General features: G+C 41.3%; 1 protein-coding gene across 1 annotated transcript in view; it reads left to right on the top strand.

The window, feature by feature from the left end:
• EXPH5 (exophilin 5) overlaps nucleotides 1-16,815 on the top strand; it is a 34,782-nt gene extending 17,967 nt beyond the window's left edge. The window contains exons 3-6 of the mRNA XM_061992113.1: nucleotides 1,211-1,355; nucleotides 5,517-5,565; nucleotides 7,115-7,238; nucleotides 9,127-16,815. Coding sequence (XP_061848097.1) covers nucleotides 1,211-1,355; nucleotides 5,517-5,565; nucleotides 7,115-7,238; nucleotides 9,127-14,420 — 5,612 coding nt within the window. The 3' untranslated portion in view covers nucleotides 14,421-16,815. The remainder of the gene's footprint in view (nucleotides 1-1,210; nucleotides 1,356-5,516; nucleotides 5,566-7,114; nucleotides 7,239-9,126) is intronic.
• The last annotated feature ends 2,109 nt before the right edge of the window (nucleotides 16,816-18,924 follow it).

Genomic DNA, 18,924 nt, shown 5'->3' with positions numbered 1-18,924 from the left:
CAGCTAAGTGCTATTAGGACTCTCCCGATGACACCTTCATTGTCAGGTCACACAATGCCACCAAGAGGTTATGCTCTGAAAGGGGTAAAGGATGCAACAGTTAGTAATACACAGTGATTGTCACTGAAGTGAAAGTCAGGTATTACACACAGGATTTAAATCACATGACATGAATTATTTATTTTGGACTAGGTCCAAAATGTTGCCCCTTGCTGTTGTTATCAGTGGCACTTTGCTGTCATTTCTGGTTTTGCTTTGTACAGTCACTGGATAAGCCATTCTCAGGCTGTGGTATTGTTTCAGGCTTGAGATGTTTTAAAGGGAAAAAAAAAATGCAGCACCTTATTTCTGAGTGAAGTCCTGCTTCCTTATGTCCTCTGATTTCCTGTAGCAGACCCTGCAGTTTCTTTCCCTAATCTGTGAGCAATACATATCCTCTTCTTCACACCAATTGCCAGATGCTTTTACAGGCAGATTAGGTTTATGTTCCATTTGAAGAAATCAAATAATAACCTTCCCAAAGAAGTCACTCATGATATCTTGCCTTCAAAAGGCAGTTCTGATAGGCACTTTGTAACAGAAAAAATGCACTCCAGCAGCCATGGGAATCCTATCGTAAAGAATGTTATGATACTGAAGACAGTCTGAATTACTGTTGCATAGTTACATTACAGTCTATTAAAACATTGTATTTTAAGGGTTGTCATACAAATATTTCTTGCACAGGTGAAAAGAAAGTGACTGATGGTTAAGTGCCTCAATTTTCAAATGTCTAACATGCCTGTATTTTAAAATGGTTCTGCTTTTCAAATGGTTGAATGCTGATTGCTTTCTGAAGATCAGCCCATTTACCTCATGTGCATCACCCAAACCCTAAGTTTTCGAAACTTTAGACCTGCTTATCTTTCTTTTAGTCTTCTAGTTAGTCATTATGAGATGATGGTGAGGTGCTGATGGACATGGTTTTACCGGTGAGCTTGGCAGTGTTAGGACTTGATGATCTTGAATATCTTTTCCAACTGAAATGATTCTCTGATTCTCTGTTTATAAACCAGCATCTCACAGTCTGTACAAAAATGTCAATGAAACTGGATTTTCTCAACAGAAAAGGGAAGCAAAAGAAAATTGCTTATGAAGACATAACTTTTAATGTATATTTTAGTTCTGTATTTAGTAAGAACTTGAAACAAATAATTTTTTGTATTTTTAGATCATAAAACATTAAAAATGGCATCCCTTGCAAACTCTCAAGCACAAAAGAACACTTCAGCTTCCTTTCTGGGGTTCAGATCACCTTTTGCTTGGCTTTTCTCCTTTAGAAAATCAAGGAAAAACCAGACTCAGAAGCAACTACGGTAAGCTATAATCAGAACATACATTATTTACAGCTTTAAAAAACTCTATCAGTTGTTCTGTATTTTGCTTAGAAAATATTTTTAGAATTATTTTTCCAGTCTCTTGCCTTTCACCTCACTGAGAAGACTGGGGTTTTACTTGGTCATGTAACGAGATATTAATCTGTTCTGTTCTGTGTCAGAAGAGTGAGGACTAGGTGACAAGTAATAGGTAAAGTCTCACCTAAATCTCGGGTTTTGCATAAGGGCTTTAAGTGTATGGAAGCCCCTAGACTTAGCAGAAGCTTCATCCTCTTTAATTCCCTCTCAAGATTAGACATAAAGCACATGGGGATCTGGTGCCCGGTGGCTGTGATCTAACAGGAAAACGTAGCTTTCCCAGGCCATGGCAGAGAGTACCAGCCCCAGGCAACTCTGCTGCATCAGTTCCCACCATTTCTAGCCCAGAGGCAGGTTAGAGGCAGGCCTGCAGCTTTAGTGTAGCTTGGCAAACAGGGTGACTCTCCAATGCGTTTGTTGTCCATGCTTTGCCAGGGCTTTGGTTTCAGCTAGAGCTGAGCCAAACATGGTCTCGTAGGCAGTGCTGAGGCTGCTGTTGGAAGAGCATCCTACTCCCTTGCCATCCTCTGGTTAAAACTGCTCTTCAGAGAGATCAGGGCTACATTTGGGCTACTTAGGCTGACTGTGTTCTTCTAACTTTTGTTCTGGATGGTCCTGGATGTCAGCAACATCTGAGTGAAAGATCATTATTTTTCTGTGCATCTCAGGATAATGCTTGTGCCCAGCAATCAGGGCTAAAAGTGCATTGTGCAGTGCTGTGAAACCTACATATGAAGCTGCAAGGTCTTTGTCACAAAGAGCTGCTTTTCACTCTGTAAGTCTCAGGCTAGTATTCTGGCCCACACCTGGGGCTCCTAGGTGGCATGACGCCAGGGCAAGGAACAGCTGTAATAAACAATGACAAGGAATACCAGCCTCTAAAGAAAAGATGATTAGTCTGATACATAGGCTTTATAGCACAGCAGCTTGCCATTGTTGAGTTTTTGTATCAAAACAGGAAATTTAAGGAGAGGTTTGAAATAGAGGCTATGAGGTTATTTTTGTGGATATTTACTGCTAACATAGCAACCCAGCATAGAAAAAAAAACTAAAGTTTTAACACTGCTCTATATGTGTCATCTATTTCCTTCTCTTTCCCGTGACATGGTAATGCCCCTTATGCTGGGACACACCGACATCAGATCACAGCCCTCCCTGCAGAATAAAGAGGCACTTGTGTAACTGAGAATCAGATGCCAAGGGTGCTCTATCCTGGTGCACAATCAGGTAGCCAACTCACAAGAGAAGGTCTAGGCTTTGCTGGAGAATCTCAGCGTTGAAATGATTTCTCAATTTAGGAAAGAAAAAAAAAGGCATGCCAGCTCATTGCATCAGCTTTTCCAATATGTGTTTATCTGGCATTTCCACAGAAAATCTATCACATCTCAGGGTCGGATGCCTTTGATTTCTTACTGAGCACAGCTTGAAAAATAAACAAGTCAATCCTGACGTGTAACCGAGCTGATTGCTACATTTTCTAGTCACGCCTCTGTCGAAAACTTCCCCCACCCTCTTCTAGGTGTTGCCGTGGCATGTGGTTTGCTTTATGCATAGACAAAGCACTGAAATAATCCGCCTCTCACCAGGTAGAGTTATTTTGGAGAGCTAGTGAAATACAATAGGAGGCAGCACTGTAAATCCTGTAAGTAAGCCTAACTGGCAGAAGCTTTTAAATAGCTAAATACTAATGGCTGTTTAGAGGGTCCTTTCTGTACTAGAGGGACAGTATCATCGGTGGTGGTGGTGTTTTGCAGTGAGAACAAATTATGGATACTGCAAAAAAGAGCATGCTCATGTGGAGAAACAGAAGATGCTAATAAGAGGTTTGTAACTGTAGTCTGAAGTTAGTGAAATATTCGTTCACTTTTGATTCAAAGGTGTGCGGTGTTCTTGAATTCATTCTTATTCTTTTCTAACACTTAAGTGTCATTCATACTGGAAAAGAAATGCTGTTTATTTGTGTTTTCAGCATATTTGAGTTATATGTTTGTTACTTTTCTGGCTTCTTATATAGTACTAATAACAATAGTATAGAAGAGAACAGATTATACTCTGACATTAGACAACTCCGAGATGGCCTGGGGAAGACAGGTGTCTTAGTGAAAACACTAATTCACAGCAGAATTGTATTGATGGATTTGTATTGTTTTTACCAGCGGTCACAGTAGCAAGTAGAGTCATCTTTTAGTCTTACATTCCCTTGGTATAAAAAGGATACATATGTGTATAAGTGAAATGTATAAAATGTTACTTCTTGTTTCCCATAGTGAATTGTATTTTTCTGACAGCAAGTATTTCTGAACTTGAACAGTAATTTTAAGTTCTTTTCTATTTTAGATAGGTGTTTACAGGAATGTGTGTCTGTGCGTCTGCATGTGTGTACAGAATAATGTAAACATTGCTCAATATCCTTAACCAAAAAAGAAACTGAATTACTTTTTGCTAAAATTAAGCAATGTTTCTCGGGAATTAAGCAAAACTTTTATTTTGAAAAGCTGAAAAACTTAAAAGAGTTCAGACAAAATAATGAGGCAGTTTCAGAAGTGGAGGGATTGGCACAGGGAAAAGATTAAAATAACCTTGTCTGTGTAAGTTGGCAGGGAGGAAAATAAAGCAGGTTGCAATGATCAGTTGTTTCTGAAAGAACAGTGACAACAAAGACATGGAGGAATTTAGAATAGTGCCAGAGGTGCAAATGAAAATTTAATTTTTGCTCAGACTATCAGAAGACATTTCTAACTAACATGTCTACTTCACATAGCTTCATTGCAAGGAGCAATTAGTGCAACACCAAGCACAGCACCAAGTTGGGAGAAGAGAGAGAGGCTTTGCACAGGAAAGCTGTAGAGCTTCTAACAAAGCTTTCACATTTTTGTTATTCATATAATTGAAATTAAAGTAACTCACCAAGCCACAGGATTTCATTGAACTTGGTTGCAGGAAATGATTGTGAAAACTATGAAACAGAAGTTGAATGCTTAATTTATTGTAGAAGCATTAAAATATACTCAGCATCTTAGCTTAAGGAAGAGCTACACACATCTCTGAGCCTTGGTTCTGTAAACTTCATTCATGCAGAGTGGTAGCCCACTGAATTAATGGCTGTTCATAATCAGTGCTACAAGGAAAAATTGGGAATTTTGGATTCTAATTGTCTGGCCGGATCCTAAGCCCACTGAAGGCAACAGGCTTGTTTCCTTTGGTTTCAATTGGACCCCATGTCAGAGAGGAATCCTGGTTTTACAGTTCACAATTAGAGAAGCAAAAACAAATTGCACCTTTCAACTGTTCTTCCCTGCCTGCAAGCACATTGCAAACAAATGACAAAGCACTTCAGGAGGAAAGGCTGGGCCACAAAGAACCTGCCAACAAGCCGGTTTATACTTGCTGTTGAATCACAATAAGGTAGTCTACCTGAGCACAGGAAGGTTTTAAGAGCTTAAGAACAAGGTCATTCAGAAAGACTGAGACAAACAGGACTGAGCAGAAGTGTCTTACCCTACTTCACTTTCCCTCAAGAATTAACTTCCTGGGAAAAAACCGTGTCTGAGACAAGGAAGAACTGACAATAAACACAAGCTGAGCGACATTTCCTTCAGGGCTTTGAAGGCCTGGGGTTTACTTAGTTGTAAAATAAGGATCTGCAGACTTGAATAGAAGCCAAGTGTCATTCTTATTTCTGTAGTTTATTTTGTATTTGTATGTCTGGAAGTCACCCTGTAGAACAGAATACCTTTTGTATTTGGGGCTTCTTGGCTTGTTCTAACCACTGCATTACTCACAGACACTCCAACCAGTTCTCTGCCAAGCCCTTGCAGTCCTATATAGCTTAGGAAAGCAGATGAGCCTTTTCCCGTGTGTTAAAAATTGGCAAATAAAGCTTGTTTCAGATGAGTAGCAGTGATTTTTTGGAGGAGAGGGGGCGGGGAGAATGTATTCTTCATAGAGCAGTCTATTTTTCACGTGCTTCTGATCAGTTGTTAAAGGGCTAAATATTTACTACCTGGTAAAATAACATCACGTTCCTTGTCAAAGCCCACGTTCAAATCCTTCTGCCTACAGATATGACAGTTCTCCTAGACCGTCTTCAGAAGTGGAAGCAATGGCAGCGGTAAGTACCTTGTCAACTTTATTACCAGCAATGTTTAAACCATAGATTTTTCCAAAACCCTTTGTTTAGGCTGTTGAAACAACGCCTCTTTAAATAGTATTCCTGCAGTTCTTCTTTTAAACACTGCATAAAATGTTTGTGTTGTGAACTTGTTGAAAGCAGCTTGCCCTGTTAACTATACAACACCAAAGCAATCCTAGGTAAGCCCTAAATGGAGCTCTGATCAGGTGTCAGTTCTCTTAATGACACAATAATTGCATGGATTATTTCCTAGGCCAAAATCCTCTCATGTTTTGGCAGTTGTAGACAACCTGCAAATAGGTCAAAACTCACACTGAATAAATAATCTAGTGTATTGACTTTTCTTTTTTTCCTTTGTACAAGGGTAAATAAAAGTAGTTGACTTGGGCAGGCAGTAAGCTAAAGCCTCTCCTGCAACATTTTCATGTGCAGAACATAAATACAGCATAAATGTAAACTTTGACAGTAGATTACTTTCTTCTTAGCTGAATATTCCATTTTATAAAAGCAAGCTCAGTTTCAGGATGAAAAAACAGATGCATTTCTGATGTAATTCAAGTGCATACTGTTGAAATTCGATTTCCTCCAAGGATTATATTTGCTATTTTAATTACTTTATTGCCTTGTATCACTAACATGTCTTTCCTCCTCTTCAATTGTGTGGTATAACCACAGAGGGGACTACTAAGGAGGTATACAGTATATAATCAAAGGTACAGAGGAGGTAAATTGGCCACTTCCCTTCTCTCATATTTCAAAACCAAAGGGGTAAGCTATATTAATATATGACTGAATAGAAATCTTAACAGAGAATCCTGCCTACTATATAAATAAGCTATTACAGCTAGACAAGTAAAATATTACAAATGTTGAGAACTAAAAAGCAGTAAGGGTTTTTACTTAAAAAAAAAGAAAAGGAATAAAAGTCTCAGCTAAAATAAATCAGCAGTTCAGCAGTTGTCTGCACTTCTACCATTTGAGACCAAGAGCTGAGAGAATATGGGATAGGAACCTCTCCAGCTCAACATGGAAACTAAACTCAGATGGGGAATAGGATGACACTTTCCTCACTGATAAAGTACTTTATCACAGCCTCCTAAAGTCCTGTCTTGAAATATGAAAATTGACCGTGGTATTAAATAATTAAATCTCTGTTGGGAGGTGAGTGTGTGAATTTTGAAATGTGCTGGTCAAGGCAGGAGTGAGTAGGAACAACTAAATTAAGACATACAATGCAATAAGGGTGCATTTGGAGAAATTACTGTGCTCCGTCTTATAAGGTCATTATCACTAATGTATTCAGTATGAGGATGAGCTGAGCAAATATCCTTGTTATATATGTAAAAGTCTCTAAAATACATACAGCTTTACAATCCTCAGTTGCGCATTTCAATAATACAGTATTTAATAGACCCACAAAGAGTTTTCAGACCTCTGTGACTTGTGACATCATCTGTGATGTGAGATGTGAAACGATTTGAACCCACATGTTGAACTAAAATCATGTTGTCTTACAATCTTTTAACAGGCTGAAATGTGTAATTCCCCAATGTCAACTGAAACAAATGGTCATTCTTTTGATGCAAACCAAAATGAAAGGATGGAAAGTACACAGGAATGGAATGAACAGCTGGAGAAAGAGTTTTTCAGTGGTAAGTGCGTGTCCTTACTTTGTTCTGGTATTATTGTTACCAGAAGGGGCTGAGGTGATTTGATTTCAAAGAATTTTCTGCAAAAGCATAGACTATAAAGATATGGCTCATTACTTTCTAGCATAGTGGCTACTTTTTGCTGGCTTTATCTGACAGCAGAATGTCAACTCTAACACTGACTTCAAGATGTATCACTGGTCATTCTTAGAGTGCCTTTCATCTCATACTGATCCAGTTCAGAAGAATCACACCTTAAAAGCATACATTTCTCTGTGCTGATTAGGACAGGATCTTTAGATGCAGATATGCTGTTATGTGAGAAGTATTTCTTTCCAGTTTCCTGCATGCATAATTTTGATAATGATGAATTACTGGGCCTGAGTTTATGAAGTGTAAACCCTCAAACCACAGAAGCAAGAGGCATTATGGCATTCAATTAGGTTTCTGGGAGCCCTTGTAGTACCAGTCAAATTTGTTTGCATTTTTTTCTCTGACTGCTAGGAAGCGAGGCAAGATCAGTCTCAGCCTAGTACATAGGTGTTCTTCCACAAACTGTCTCAGATTTATGCAGAAAAGTGTCCATGGGTGTAACTTTCTACCACTCAAGATGACAAGAGATCACAGTTTGAAAGCACGATCAGGAAGCAGTGGGTGAGTCAGAAGTGCTGGGAGAGGAGAGCACTGCATGGTGGACAGTGGTTTTGAAAGTCACCTGCCTGTCACCACTTTTGTGTGTCTGTCATAACTGTGCACACTCGTCCACTGGCAGAGAAAACTATACTTAGCTTGGCTGATGTCCTCCAAACAGAAGGCTCGGAAACCACTCATCTTTTTTTCCTGCTCTAAAGTGACTCTCTTAGGAGTCTTGTCTCTTCTGTGCTGAAGAGAAACTTAGAAAAATGAAAAATTTCACTACCTTTGTATCACCTTTTATTTCAATTATACATAGGTAGCAATGCTTCCTTCATGATTCTCTACTGTTAGCACAGATCTGTAAGGACTGATCAGTCAGGCTTTTTTATTTGAATGGATTAGGAAATGCTGTAACATAACAGCCATATCCATTTGTGTTTACATCTTATGTTTGCTGTTTTCAAAATACAAGAAGAATACAATTACTGAAGGCATAATTGGTGTTGCCAATAAAAATACTTTAAATACATTGCTGTCACTTAGTGACTTATGACTGAATAACTTGGTTAAGTACCTGTACAGTGTTTCATTCCAGTTCATGAGACTGTATATAAATACAGCTGTGTTGGTAGAATGAATCACAGGTTCATAACTAATTACAGATTTCTATCCAGAAAATGCCATTTTCAGTGCTCATTTCAAAGTAATAAGCCACAGTTTAGTGGAGAACTTCTTTTCTGAATGAAACAAACAGTGGACATGCCAGACTACTGAACAACATTGTTTGGTTGCTTTCAGGATTCTGTATTTTCTTACAGTTACATAACTCCTTTGTGAACATACAGAAAGGTCTGTGTTTGCCTAGTGAATTCTTTTCAGGGATTTTTTGCTTGGAAGCTACATTTGGAAAGTTTGTGCATGCGTACATACACACATACATTTAGCACATGAGTAAGAATTCAGATGTCAGATTGTTTTGGTTTTGTTTTAAGTAGCATAAAGACTAACATTTACTTAAAGAGCAGTTTTCAGATCAGTCATGGAGCAGTGCATTTTTTTCCTTGTATTCATAATGAGTAGCCACTGAAATGTCTTGTAGAGAAATAATACGTGGTTTGGGAAAGGTTTTGAATGCTGAGAAGCTGACTCCTTTCAAAACCTGAATATTAATGTAGCACATTAAAATTTTAAACATAAATAGTCAGAAGGTTGCTAAGGAAAACAAAAACAAGTATATTTTTTCTTTCCTGTGCAGTTCTAAATGATCTGGATGACCAGCTGGCCCAGGAACAAGCCCAAGACCCATTGGACAGGACAGCTTCTACTAGCAGTGCATCAAATGTCCAAAACAGTAATGCAATCCCTGCTTCCAAGAGGCAGACTGCTAGTAGGGGACAATATAGAAATGACTGGAGTGACATACCTAGCACATTTTTCCCAGATGGACTGAGAACAATAAGGGCCAAGGATGAACACAAGATTTTCATCAGACCAAGGAAATTACACAGTGCATATATAAACTGGCAACAGACAGCCCTTCAAGAAGACTACAAATATGGTGATGCAGTTGATGGAATTCCCCATCGGCCCAGCAGCAGGCTGTCCTCCATTTCCTTCGGACGCTCTTCAGAAGGGAGCTTATACCCTCCTTCCATAACACACAACAGTGGATTTAGGCACAAGAGTTATATGAACAGGGATACAGCTGGCAGAAGTTATTCTGTATGTTCCCTTCGGAGATGTCCATCATCAGTGTCTTCTGACCAGCTGTCAGCATCTGGTTTACAACATCCATTGTCACCGGAGAGAAACAGTGGTTTTGTTCCAAGGTTTGGTCGACAGAACCCAAAGAGAATTCCTCTGTCTTCTATCGTGTGGAACAACACACCAGACTCTCCTGGACAAACATCTACTCAAGAAAAAATGTTTAGAACCCAGTCACTAATGGAATTTCATGCTACAGACCATGGTAGATATCCTAGCTCTTTGCAAGAAACCAAGAACTATCCATGTTACCACACAAAACACCACTACAGAAGATCTATTTCAAGCAGTAATTGCTTTAGTAGAGTTAGTTGCCCTGACAAAGCTACTTCTCCATTGCCCTTTGATAACTGGGAAAATTATCCATTATACAAATCAGAAAATAATCTCTCTAGATCCTACTGTAGAGATACTCATTCTCATGGCAAGTTGTATGCAAACCAAAAAAAATCTCCTTATGGAAAACAAGACAGCTATCCTTCTTGGGCTGATATTCCTCAGTACTACAGTGATGAAGAATTTCTTTCCCCTGATGCTGCCTTTGATGTGATTATGGCTAATCTAAATGACCAGCACTGGGCACATACAAAGAATGTCAAGTTTGGTTCACAGCGCCTGCAGAACGACTTTCAGGCGTATTCTCCAGAAAATGCAAATATCAAAAGGATAACAAGAAGTGCAAATAGAACTTTTTCAGAATTCAATGAGGGCTGTCAGCCTCGGCTAAGTTGTAACTCTTTAGTTTCTTCATCTAGTATCAGAACTGATGAGTCAGTCTTTCCTAACTCAAAGGACCAAACAAAACTTTCAGGACTGAAGAAGAATTCAGTCACTGTTACCCAAAGAAGTACTAAGGCAGACTTTACACAACGAGAAAAAGCTGAAGGTATGAAACTGCCAGATGAAGGCATGCCGTTACGGTCAGTTTCTCAAAGAGCAGATACAAGCTACATCAACACCCAGAGTTTCCCCTCTTCTGCCATGTTGCAAAGCAATGTGTCTCTCTTTAACACAATGAGATCAAAGAGACAAACCCAAGTGGCTGCCAGAGGAGATATTGCACAAATGTATACGTCAAACAGTGATAACAGGAATGTACAAATGAAGGAAAACGATTGCCCACCCGACAGTGCGCTCTGTCAGCCTCCCTGTATCTTACCAGCTGACAAGAGCAGGAAGGCACCTTTTCTTCCAAGTCAGAAAGAATGGGAACATAATCTGCATTATGCAGCAAAAAGAGAGCACATCAAGCAGGGTAATGGGAGGGCAGAAGCCATTAACCAAGCTGCTCCACAGAGACAGTCTCCACTGCTGAACATTGCTCATGCTCCATCCGCCGGAAGATCAGCAGACTGTCAAGGCACGTCGTCCTGCCCTCCTGAATGTTCATCTAGCTCCTCACAAAGCTCTCCAAAAGCACTTTTTCATAAAGACAACTCTAAATGTTTAGGAACACTAACTAGCTCTTCAGCAGATTGCACAGTTACCGAATCTCAAGCAGAAAGTGGGAAAATAGCTCAAGAGAGCAGAACAGGTCTTAGCAAGAAGATTTCACAGAAAGCACAGCAAAATGCAAGCACTTTAGTTACTAAGGACTGTAACGGACAAATCTCTACTAGTCCTCCACAAAATGGAAATTCTGGACATCCTTATATGCGTGGCTTTGGTGGAGGCCCCGAGACCTCTGAACATAGTTTAAGGTTTTTTTGCCTTGGAAAAGAAACAGGAAAAATAGGGAGTAATTCACCTTGTATTGAAAGGCTTCACAGGCAAGACAGTCTGCGGAGACACACCAGTAGCTGCAGCGTTACTGGCTCCCCTAGCAGAAACAGCCCCCAATCTCCTGACCCGCTTGTTATTTATTATACTTTACCTAGAAAATCAGCTAGCATTGCTGGTAGTATGATGTCAGAGACACCCATCTCTTTACCTAGAGACAGCAGAACAACGTACCGTTGTTTAATGTCTGAAACTCCACATAGAACTGGTGTCTTTTGTTCTCATCAGAAAGATGTGTCTTGTTTAGACCCAAAACATTCCTTTTTAACATCAGCATCATTAAATGCTGCTATAAGTAACAAAGGAAAAGATGACTCCAGTCCTAATGATTTAGTTGAGCTGACAGACAGATGTAAACATCTAAGCAGAAGAGAATCCTCTGTGTTTTCAGATTGTAAAGAGAGGGGAAATTTTTTGCAGAAATACAAAACTACAAGCACATTTACAGTTTGCGTTGATGAAGATCATGTCAAGTATCATGAACTAGTTTCAATTTATTACACGTTACCACGGAGGCATTCAAGAACATTTTGTAACCTCTTTAGAGATAATCCAGAAGATTCAGATTTACCTTGTCCCTCAGAAAAGGCTCAGTCACCAAGAATACAAAACAAGAAAAACGAAGGTCATGTGAGTTTAGCAAACGTTTTTTTCCCCAGTGCTTTAGAAAAAGAGGTGCCTTCATGTTCCTCTGACCAAGTATCTTCAGCTCCGGTCTCACCTCAGAACTTAGGGACTGCTGTTGATAGTGAAGAAGAGAATTCCCGCTTAGCTTCTAGCTCTGAGAGGATATGTACTTCAAAGTCAGTGAGTATGGTACAGGACAGAAAAGACAGTTCAGCAGGTCTTTCATTAGCAAAAAATGTGCTTTCTGACACGGTGCCAAAAGAAATTTCCTTTGGTGGTCCACAACCCCCTGCAATAGCAGCTAGGTCAGGTGAGGCCATTTCTGATGCTTCAAGCATCCAGAATACAGAAATATGTCTAAAAGAAAAGAAGGAAATTTTACAAACAGACAGCTCACTCGTGTCCACTTTATCAACCCCTGGCAAGCCAGGCAGACATTTAGAGAGTCCTTTGCATTCTACTTCAACAAATAAAAACATTGTACAGAAGGGAAACTCTGAAAACTGCTGTCAGCCCCCTAAAGTGAACACCAATAAAAACCTGAACAGTTTACTCCTCCACCCAGGAGAGAATAGTTCCCATGGAAGGAACACGGAGCTTGCTGATCTGTCGCTTCCTCCTGTGGAAAACACCTACAGGGATAGTGGCAAAGTCAAACAGAGAGTAAATTTCTTACGCCAAACCACCCCTCTGTATAATAACAAGCGTAGTGGACTACAATTAAAGGCTGACAGTTCAAGAAAAGGTGCAAATTATTTAAACTCTTGTGGCAAAGTGCTTTCAGAGTCTCAGAACAAAGCCTCTGAGGTAAGCACAGCTTCCAGTGCTGATCCAATAGCACAGCTAGATAAAGCAGTTAGCACAGATGCAGATGAATTAAAGGATTCAAAAATTAAAAAAGAGCAAAACTCACAGAGTACTCAGATGGGAAAAGATGATAGTGATTTGCAGGAATCAGAGAGGCACAGTGAAAGCAGACTCAACATTAAAGATAAAGTCCTTAGGGTTACTGAAGGTCAGAAGATAACTCAGAGTGCAGAAGACGAGAACAAGCTTCTCTGTGACTGCACAAGAGAAAAAGTCAAAGAGATAGAGAAAAGAAAAAACAGACCTTCGATTAAAAATAAACTAGCAGCAGTTTACAAAACAAGTAGAAAATTTTCAAGTAAAAACCTACCCCCCAAACCACGGCTAAGTAGCATTTTTTCACAGAATGATGCAAGTGCCGCTTCTGTAGAGGTTGACATGTCCCTTGACTCATTGATTTCAGCAGATCCCCATCAGCCATTCCTGCAGCCAGACATGGAAAATCAGAATCACAGTCTGGACCCTGATAAAAATACACCAAGAACAGCTGAGAATAAGAAGACTGAAAATCAGAATGATCCATCTTTGCTTGTTAATAACGCCAACTGGAGGTCTTTTACAGGTTCATACACCAAGAAGGATGCCATCAGTCCCAAAAAACCTACAGTGAAAGTGGAAAACAGGCCAAGTCTTACAACCCTATTTCCAGATAAAGCAGTAACCACAAGAAATAAGAATTCCCAAATGCTTGATCTCAGGTTAGAAAGCAAAAGCCAGCCCATCTCTCCCAGTACCACCACGTCAGACCCCGTGGATGATGACAGCGGACGAGCTAGCAGTCGTGCCTGCAGTCCTCCCTTGCCACTTTTCACTGACAAAAACTCAAACACATATGTAAATAGCTGCTTGGAAACAGACATCTATCCAGAGCAAAGCTTGACTTCCCAGACAGTGCTTGCTCAGTGTCAAAATGCCTCTCAGTCCACTAGCTTAAAAAATGCCAACTTGCATGGCTGTCAGTTGCGCAAAGGTCATGCCAAAAGTCAGCGTGAGCGGCACCTTTCTGAGAGTGTTTGTGCTCGAGATCCCCACGAGACCTTTGCCTCGGGAAGCAATACTCTACTGAAAGATGGTACACGTGGGAAGAGATTTAAATCCTACTCAGAGCTCTTGTCTTGTGATGAAAATGAAAACTGGTCATCGAATGATGAAAAATGTTACAGCACTAGAAATTTGATGTACCCTTCTGTTGAGTTTGGTATATTTGGCAAAGAACAACAGCTGGCTTTCCTGGAAAACATCAAGAGGTCACTCACAGAAGGGCGATTATGGAGGCCTTGTCTTCTTAATAACCCTGGTGCTCTGAGAGATGGAGAGACCCCTTCTATAAACAGGGCTGAGCTTTTCAGCTCAAGTTCTGCTGGCAGCAGAATGTCATCAGCTGCTTCATCGCCCCGAGAGCCGACTGAGATCTATCCAGAAGACCCAGCAGCGTACTCAGACTCAGACAGCGATACCACCACTGATGACGAATACTACCTGGATGAGATAGATAAAGAATCGGAGCTATGAAGGGCCCGTGGTACTAAGATGATGTGATAGCTTGGTGGTTTCTGGGCAGACAAAACCATCTTTGAGCCAATTCTTGTGCTGCTTCAAATTGACTTTTGTGTTAAATATGTGGCTTCATCATTGTTGTTTCTCCTAGCAGGGAAAAAGAATGTTAAAAAATCCCTTCCCACAATAATAGGAGGTAAACAGCTGTGGAGCTTTGGGCAGTGTAACTCCAGAGATGGCTTTCCTCTGAGTCAGCAAGCAGTGGCTTAGTCTTCTGCCAGCTATGCTGTGCTGGAATGGATAAATTCTAGCTTGATCTACTTTTTCTTACAAAACAGAAAACCAAGAGGTTACTTTGCTGATAAATTGCTACTTCTGCAAGTTTCCTCATTTACCAGAACAAGCATGATAATGCCAAACTGTTCCACCCAACAAACACCCCGCAAAATGAAACCCGTTCAATTTTTACAACATATTCTGTATGGATGTTCTTTTTCTGCCTTCCTGGGAAGCAGAGCAGCAATGTCCCCTGTGGCCTTTGTTCTGCCGTGCAGTTGAGGCAGATTCCACACCGGTGTTTTTCTCCTCAGTGTTGCAAGAGCAGCGAGCAATGTGAGTTGCAGAAATGCTGCTGGTGCATGGGAAACTGCTCAGCAAAGGGCACAGCACTGGAAAATTGGCTGGAATTCCTAGGGATGCAAAGAAGCACAGCTAAGCACAGCAATCTGCTTTTCAGTCATGGGGGATTCATAACCAGCACAGCATTGGGTACAGTTGAGATGAATGGATAGATTTCTGCCCTTGATTTAGGAACAAGTTAATTTGGAATAATAACCTGACACTTTAAGCCATGGAAACTGTAAAAGGATTTACTTTATTTCCTATGTAAAGGATATATACACAGGCTATTTCCTAAGGTGTCCAAATAGTAGGAAGAGAACCATAACCAATAGAAGTTGTGGCCCCTGCAGCTGCTGGGCTCCATCGAGGCAGCATCACTTGCAGCAGCCCAAGATGGCTGTTGGCTGGGCCACCACTGTGCCAGACAGACTGGCAGGTTTTTACATACAAAGTAAAGCAAAAATGCTCTGCTTTTTCCTAAACTACTGTCCCTTTGGGGTATTTTTCAACCATTCCTTCTGTCACCACGGTATCTTCTTATCCTTCGAACTGAACGGCTGTAAACCATTTTGCAGTGGCTCTTCTTTGACCACGCTAACGATGTAGTATTATTACTGAGTAGCCAGAACTCATCCCTGGCCGTTAACTTTTCTCACTAAGCTTTAACCTCGTTTTTAGCAAAATCAGAAATGGCTCACTGAGCCAGAAGGTAGTATTTTTAAATAATTACACACTTCTACTTTATTTCTAATCTCTCTTGTGGTCTAAAATGTTGATCCATATTTTTGATACAGTTTGTAATTCAATAAAATTTCAGTAGGACATAAGTATATTTTTGTAACTGGAAGGACAGTGTACTGATATTTTAAAATAATATATTTTACACAAAACAAGCAAAGCTTGTATCACTGACTACTCCACAAGAAACGAGAAGATTAAAATATTATAGGAGGTAACTGGTATTTTTTTTATACTGTAAACTTCGTTAAAGAAGTGGGTCTGTAGTTCAAATCTGTACCGATATATAAGTATTGTTACTTTATACTGGGGTAATGACTTTTGTTGTACATAGAAAAACTAATATAAACTATATATTTATAGCCAGAATTGATCTCCACGACATGGCTGTTTTGGAAGGACGTAAATGTATGCTGACATATTCTTAGGAGAAACCATGTTTTGCTGTAAATGGCTCTATTCTACATGAACAGGTTTCTGTAGAGTAAGACAGTAAAACCAGCTGAGTATTAGTGAGGAATTGCTGCTGCTGTACATTAATGCAAAATAAGTTGATCCAAAAATTGGGAATACCAGCCTACGTAAGGTAAAGACCAAGAAAATAAAAGTGTTTACAAGGGAAGTAAATGGTCATGTTTTTCTTCACTAGAAGGGGATGGTTTAGAACATTTTTATTTATAAGGATTTCCTACCTATTCAACAGAAGTTGGATTAAGTTCTCACTTTGTTGGCATAATTTTTTTTTCACTTGCTCTGCTGTGTATATACAGGAAATTGTGTGGCTTGATTTAATGTAAGCAAGGAAAAACTGCTTTTGGTCATAAATCAGTTGTGGAAGACTGCAGCCTACAGAGAATCTGTAAACTAATAATTATGCTGGGTAATGGTATTCTGTAGAACAGTCAGTTGCTTGAAAACATAGGGAGAAGTGTCCTTTGAATAGTGATCAGCTCCATTCAGTTTAGCAGAGCTCTTCCAGGCTTTTACTTTGGCAAAAGTATAATCTAGAAATGTTCATAATTTATAAGAGTTTCATATTTAAATTTATTTGTTTGAAATAAATCCTGCACCCACATGAAAAAAAAAATGTATTTGTACGGTGGGTTTTTTTCACTTACTCTGAATAGACAGTTCTTTTAAAAAACATCATAAATCCAGCACCTTAGTGTTGTTGCCGGGCTGCTGGGGCCTGCCTGGTGAGGGGGAGGATGTGCTGCCCCAGAGAGGTGTGAGCACTGCTGTCTCCTCTCCTGCCAGCCCCTGAGTCTCCAGTATTCAAAAGGTTTTCCATTAGCAATAGGATCTTTACAGTAGACAGGTTGATCCCTTAGTGAGCCATATGCCTACAACTTGCCTTGAGGAGCTAATACTCCATGTAGGGGCTAAGGGTAGTATTTGATGAGTGGTTTTTACAAGGTGATGAGCTCCACGTGACAATCACTTCAGGTGGAATTAGGCCTGAGCGGAGCCTGGCTGCCACGTGCAGTGTGACGGCGTCAGACTCACAGCTTTCAACCTTAATTACTACAGCCAGGATACGTGGTACCCAAGATGAGTGACGCAGTCTCTCGGCCTGGTTTCAGAAGGAAGCATGGTTTATAAGCTGACACGGTGGTCTTGTCTACATCTCCGTCCACACATTAGGTCACTTGTCCCCAGATGACCTTTGACCTTCCTATGAGCTCAACGACATTTGAAAAAGGGACAGAAATCTCGTGGTTTCATCACAAGGCAGCCTATGCTGGGACGGCCCTCAGGGAGGTCTCTGCTCCAACCTCCTGCTCTCAGCAGGTTGGCTCCAAGGTCAAGACTGACTGCTTATGGCTTCATCTAGTTGGGGCTTGAAAACTCTGGACAGCTCTCTGGGCAATCAGTCCCTCTGTCTTCCTGTCTTCATGGGGAACTTTACAAGCCAAGCCTCTCTTCTCTCAGCTTATACCATTTGTTTCTCCACTCTGCACCATCCTGTCAAAGATCTCCCCAGGGGCATGGGGGGCTTCTGTAAGGTCTGTCCCCTCCCCAAAGCCATTTCTGCTCCAGAAATGCTCCAGAACAAGCCCAGACTCCCAGCCTCTCCTCACAGGGCCAGTGCTCCAGCTCCACCATCTCAGTGGCCTCCCCTGAATTTGATCCAGTTTTTTGAAGTCTTACATTGGGGAGCACAAAGATGAGTAGGTGCAATACCTACATGTGGTCTAACATGTTGTGAAAGGAGGGGGATAACAACTCCCATTTATCTCTGGTTCTGTCCTGTTCGTGCAGCCCAGGCTGCCACTGGCTGTTGTTGCTGCCAGGACTCATGATGGCCCACATCCCCCTCATGGCCCACTGGGACCCCCAGGGGAACCTCCTCAGAGGTGTTTACAGAAGCTGCTCCCAGCCCATACCAGTGCAGGGGCAGCTCCTTTCCTGGGACAGGGCCCCAAAAGCACCGACATGCCCTAGACCACCCCCTCCCCAAGGCACCCCCCACCCTGCCCATGTCCCAGGACACTGTTTCAGCCCATCCTGGAGCCACCAGTCCCTGTCCCAGCAAAACTGTAGGTTCCATTCCCTCACAGCCGTGCCTGGCCAGCCACTAGCCCCGCTGAGCATGTTACCAGGGCCCTGCAGCCCCCCAGGCACTGTGTCTGACCCTGGTTCCCCTCACAAGGCCTGATCCCAGTCCATGGACTGATGCCTGACCTCAGCCTGCCCTGTACCCACAAGTCTGCTGGATGATGTGACCTCTTGGCTGCCCAAGATGCTGTTTGCCATGTGTGGGGTGGGCCCAAGTGAAGATCAGCCATGATGCTCCCCCAGGAGCAGCCCACCCTTGCTGTTCCCTGGCATCCAAGTGCAGGACTTCTGGAATTTCATGGCCCATTCCTGTAGCCTGGCCCTCAAGCATATTGACTAGTCCATCATCTGAAGCACCAGTGACCGAGTTCTGCATTGCCTCATCACAGGCCAGGTTTTTACCCATCTGGTTGTTCCCCATCTAGACCATAACATCCTACCGTGGATACAGGAGCATTGTGGGAGACAGTGACATCTTTGCTAAATTCAAGGTAAATTACATTCCCTGCTGCCCACTCATGCAGACCCAGCTTATTGACAAAGGTTAGCTAGGTATGGTTGAGCCTTGGTCAGTATATTCTGACCACTCCCAGTCAACCAC

Source organism: Colius striatus, chromosome 1, assembly GCF_028858725.1.
Source record: "Colius striatus isolate bColStr4 chromosome 1, bColStr4.1.hap1, whole genome shotgun sequence".
In the NCBI taxonomy this organism is placed as follows: Eukaryota; Metazoa; Chordata; class Aves; order Coliiformes; family Coliidae; genus Colius; species Colius striatus.
This window is presented reverse-complemented; position numbering and strand designations above follow the sequence as displayed.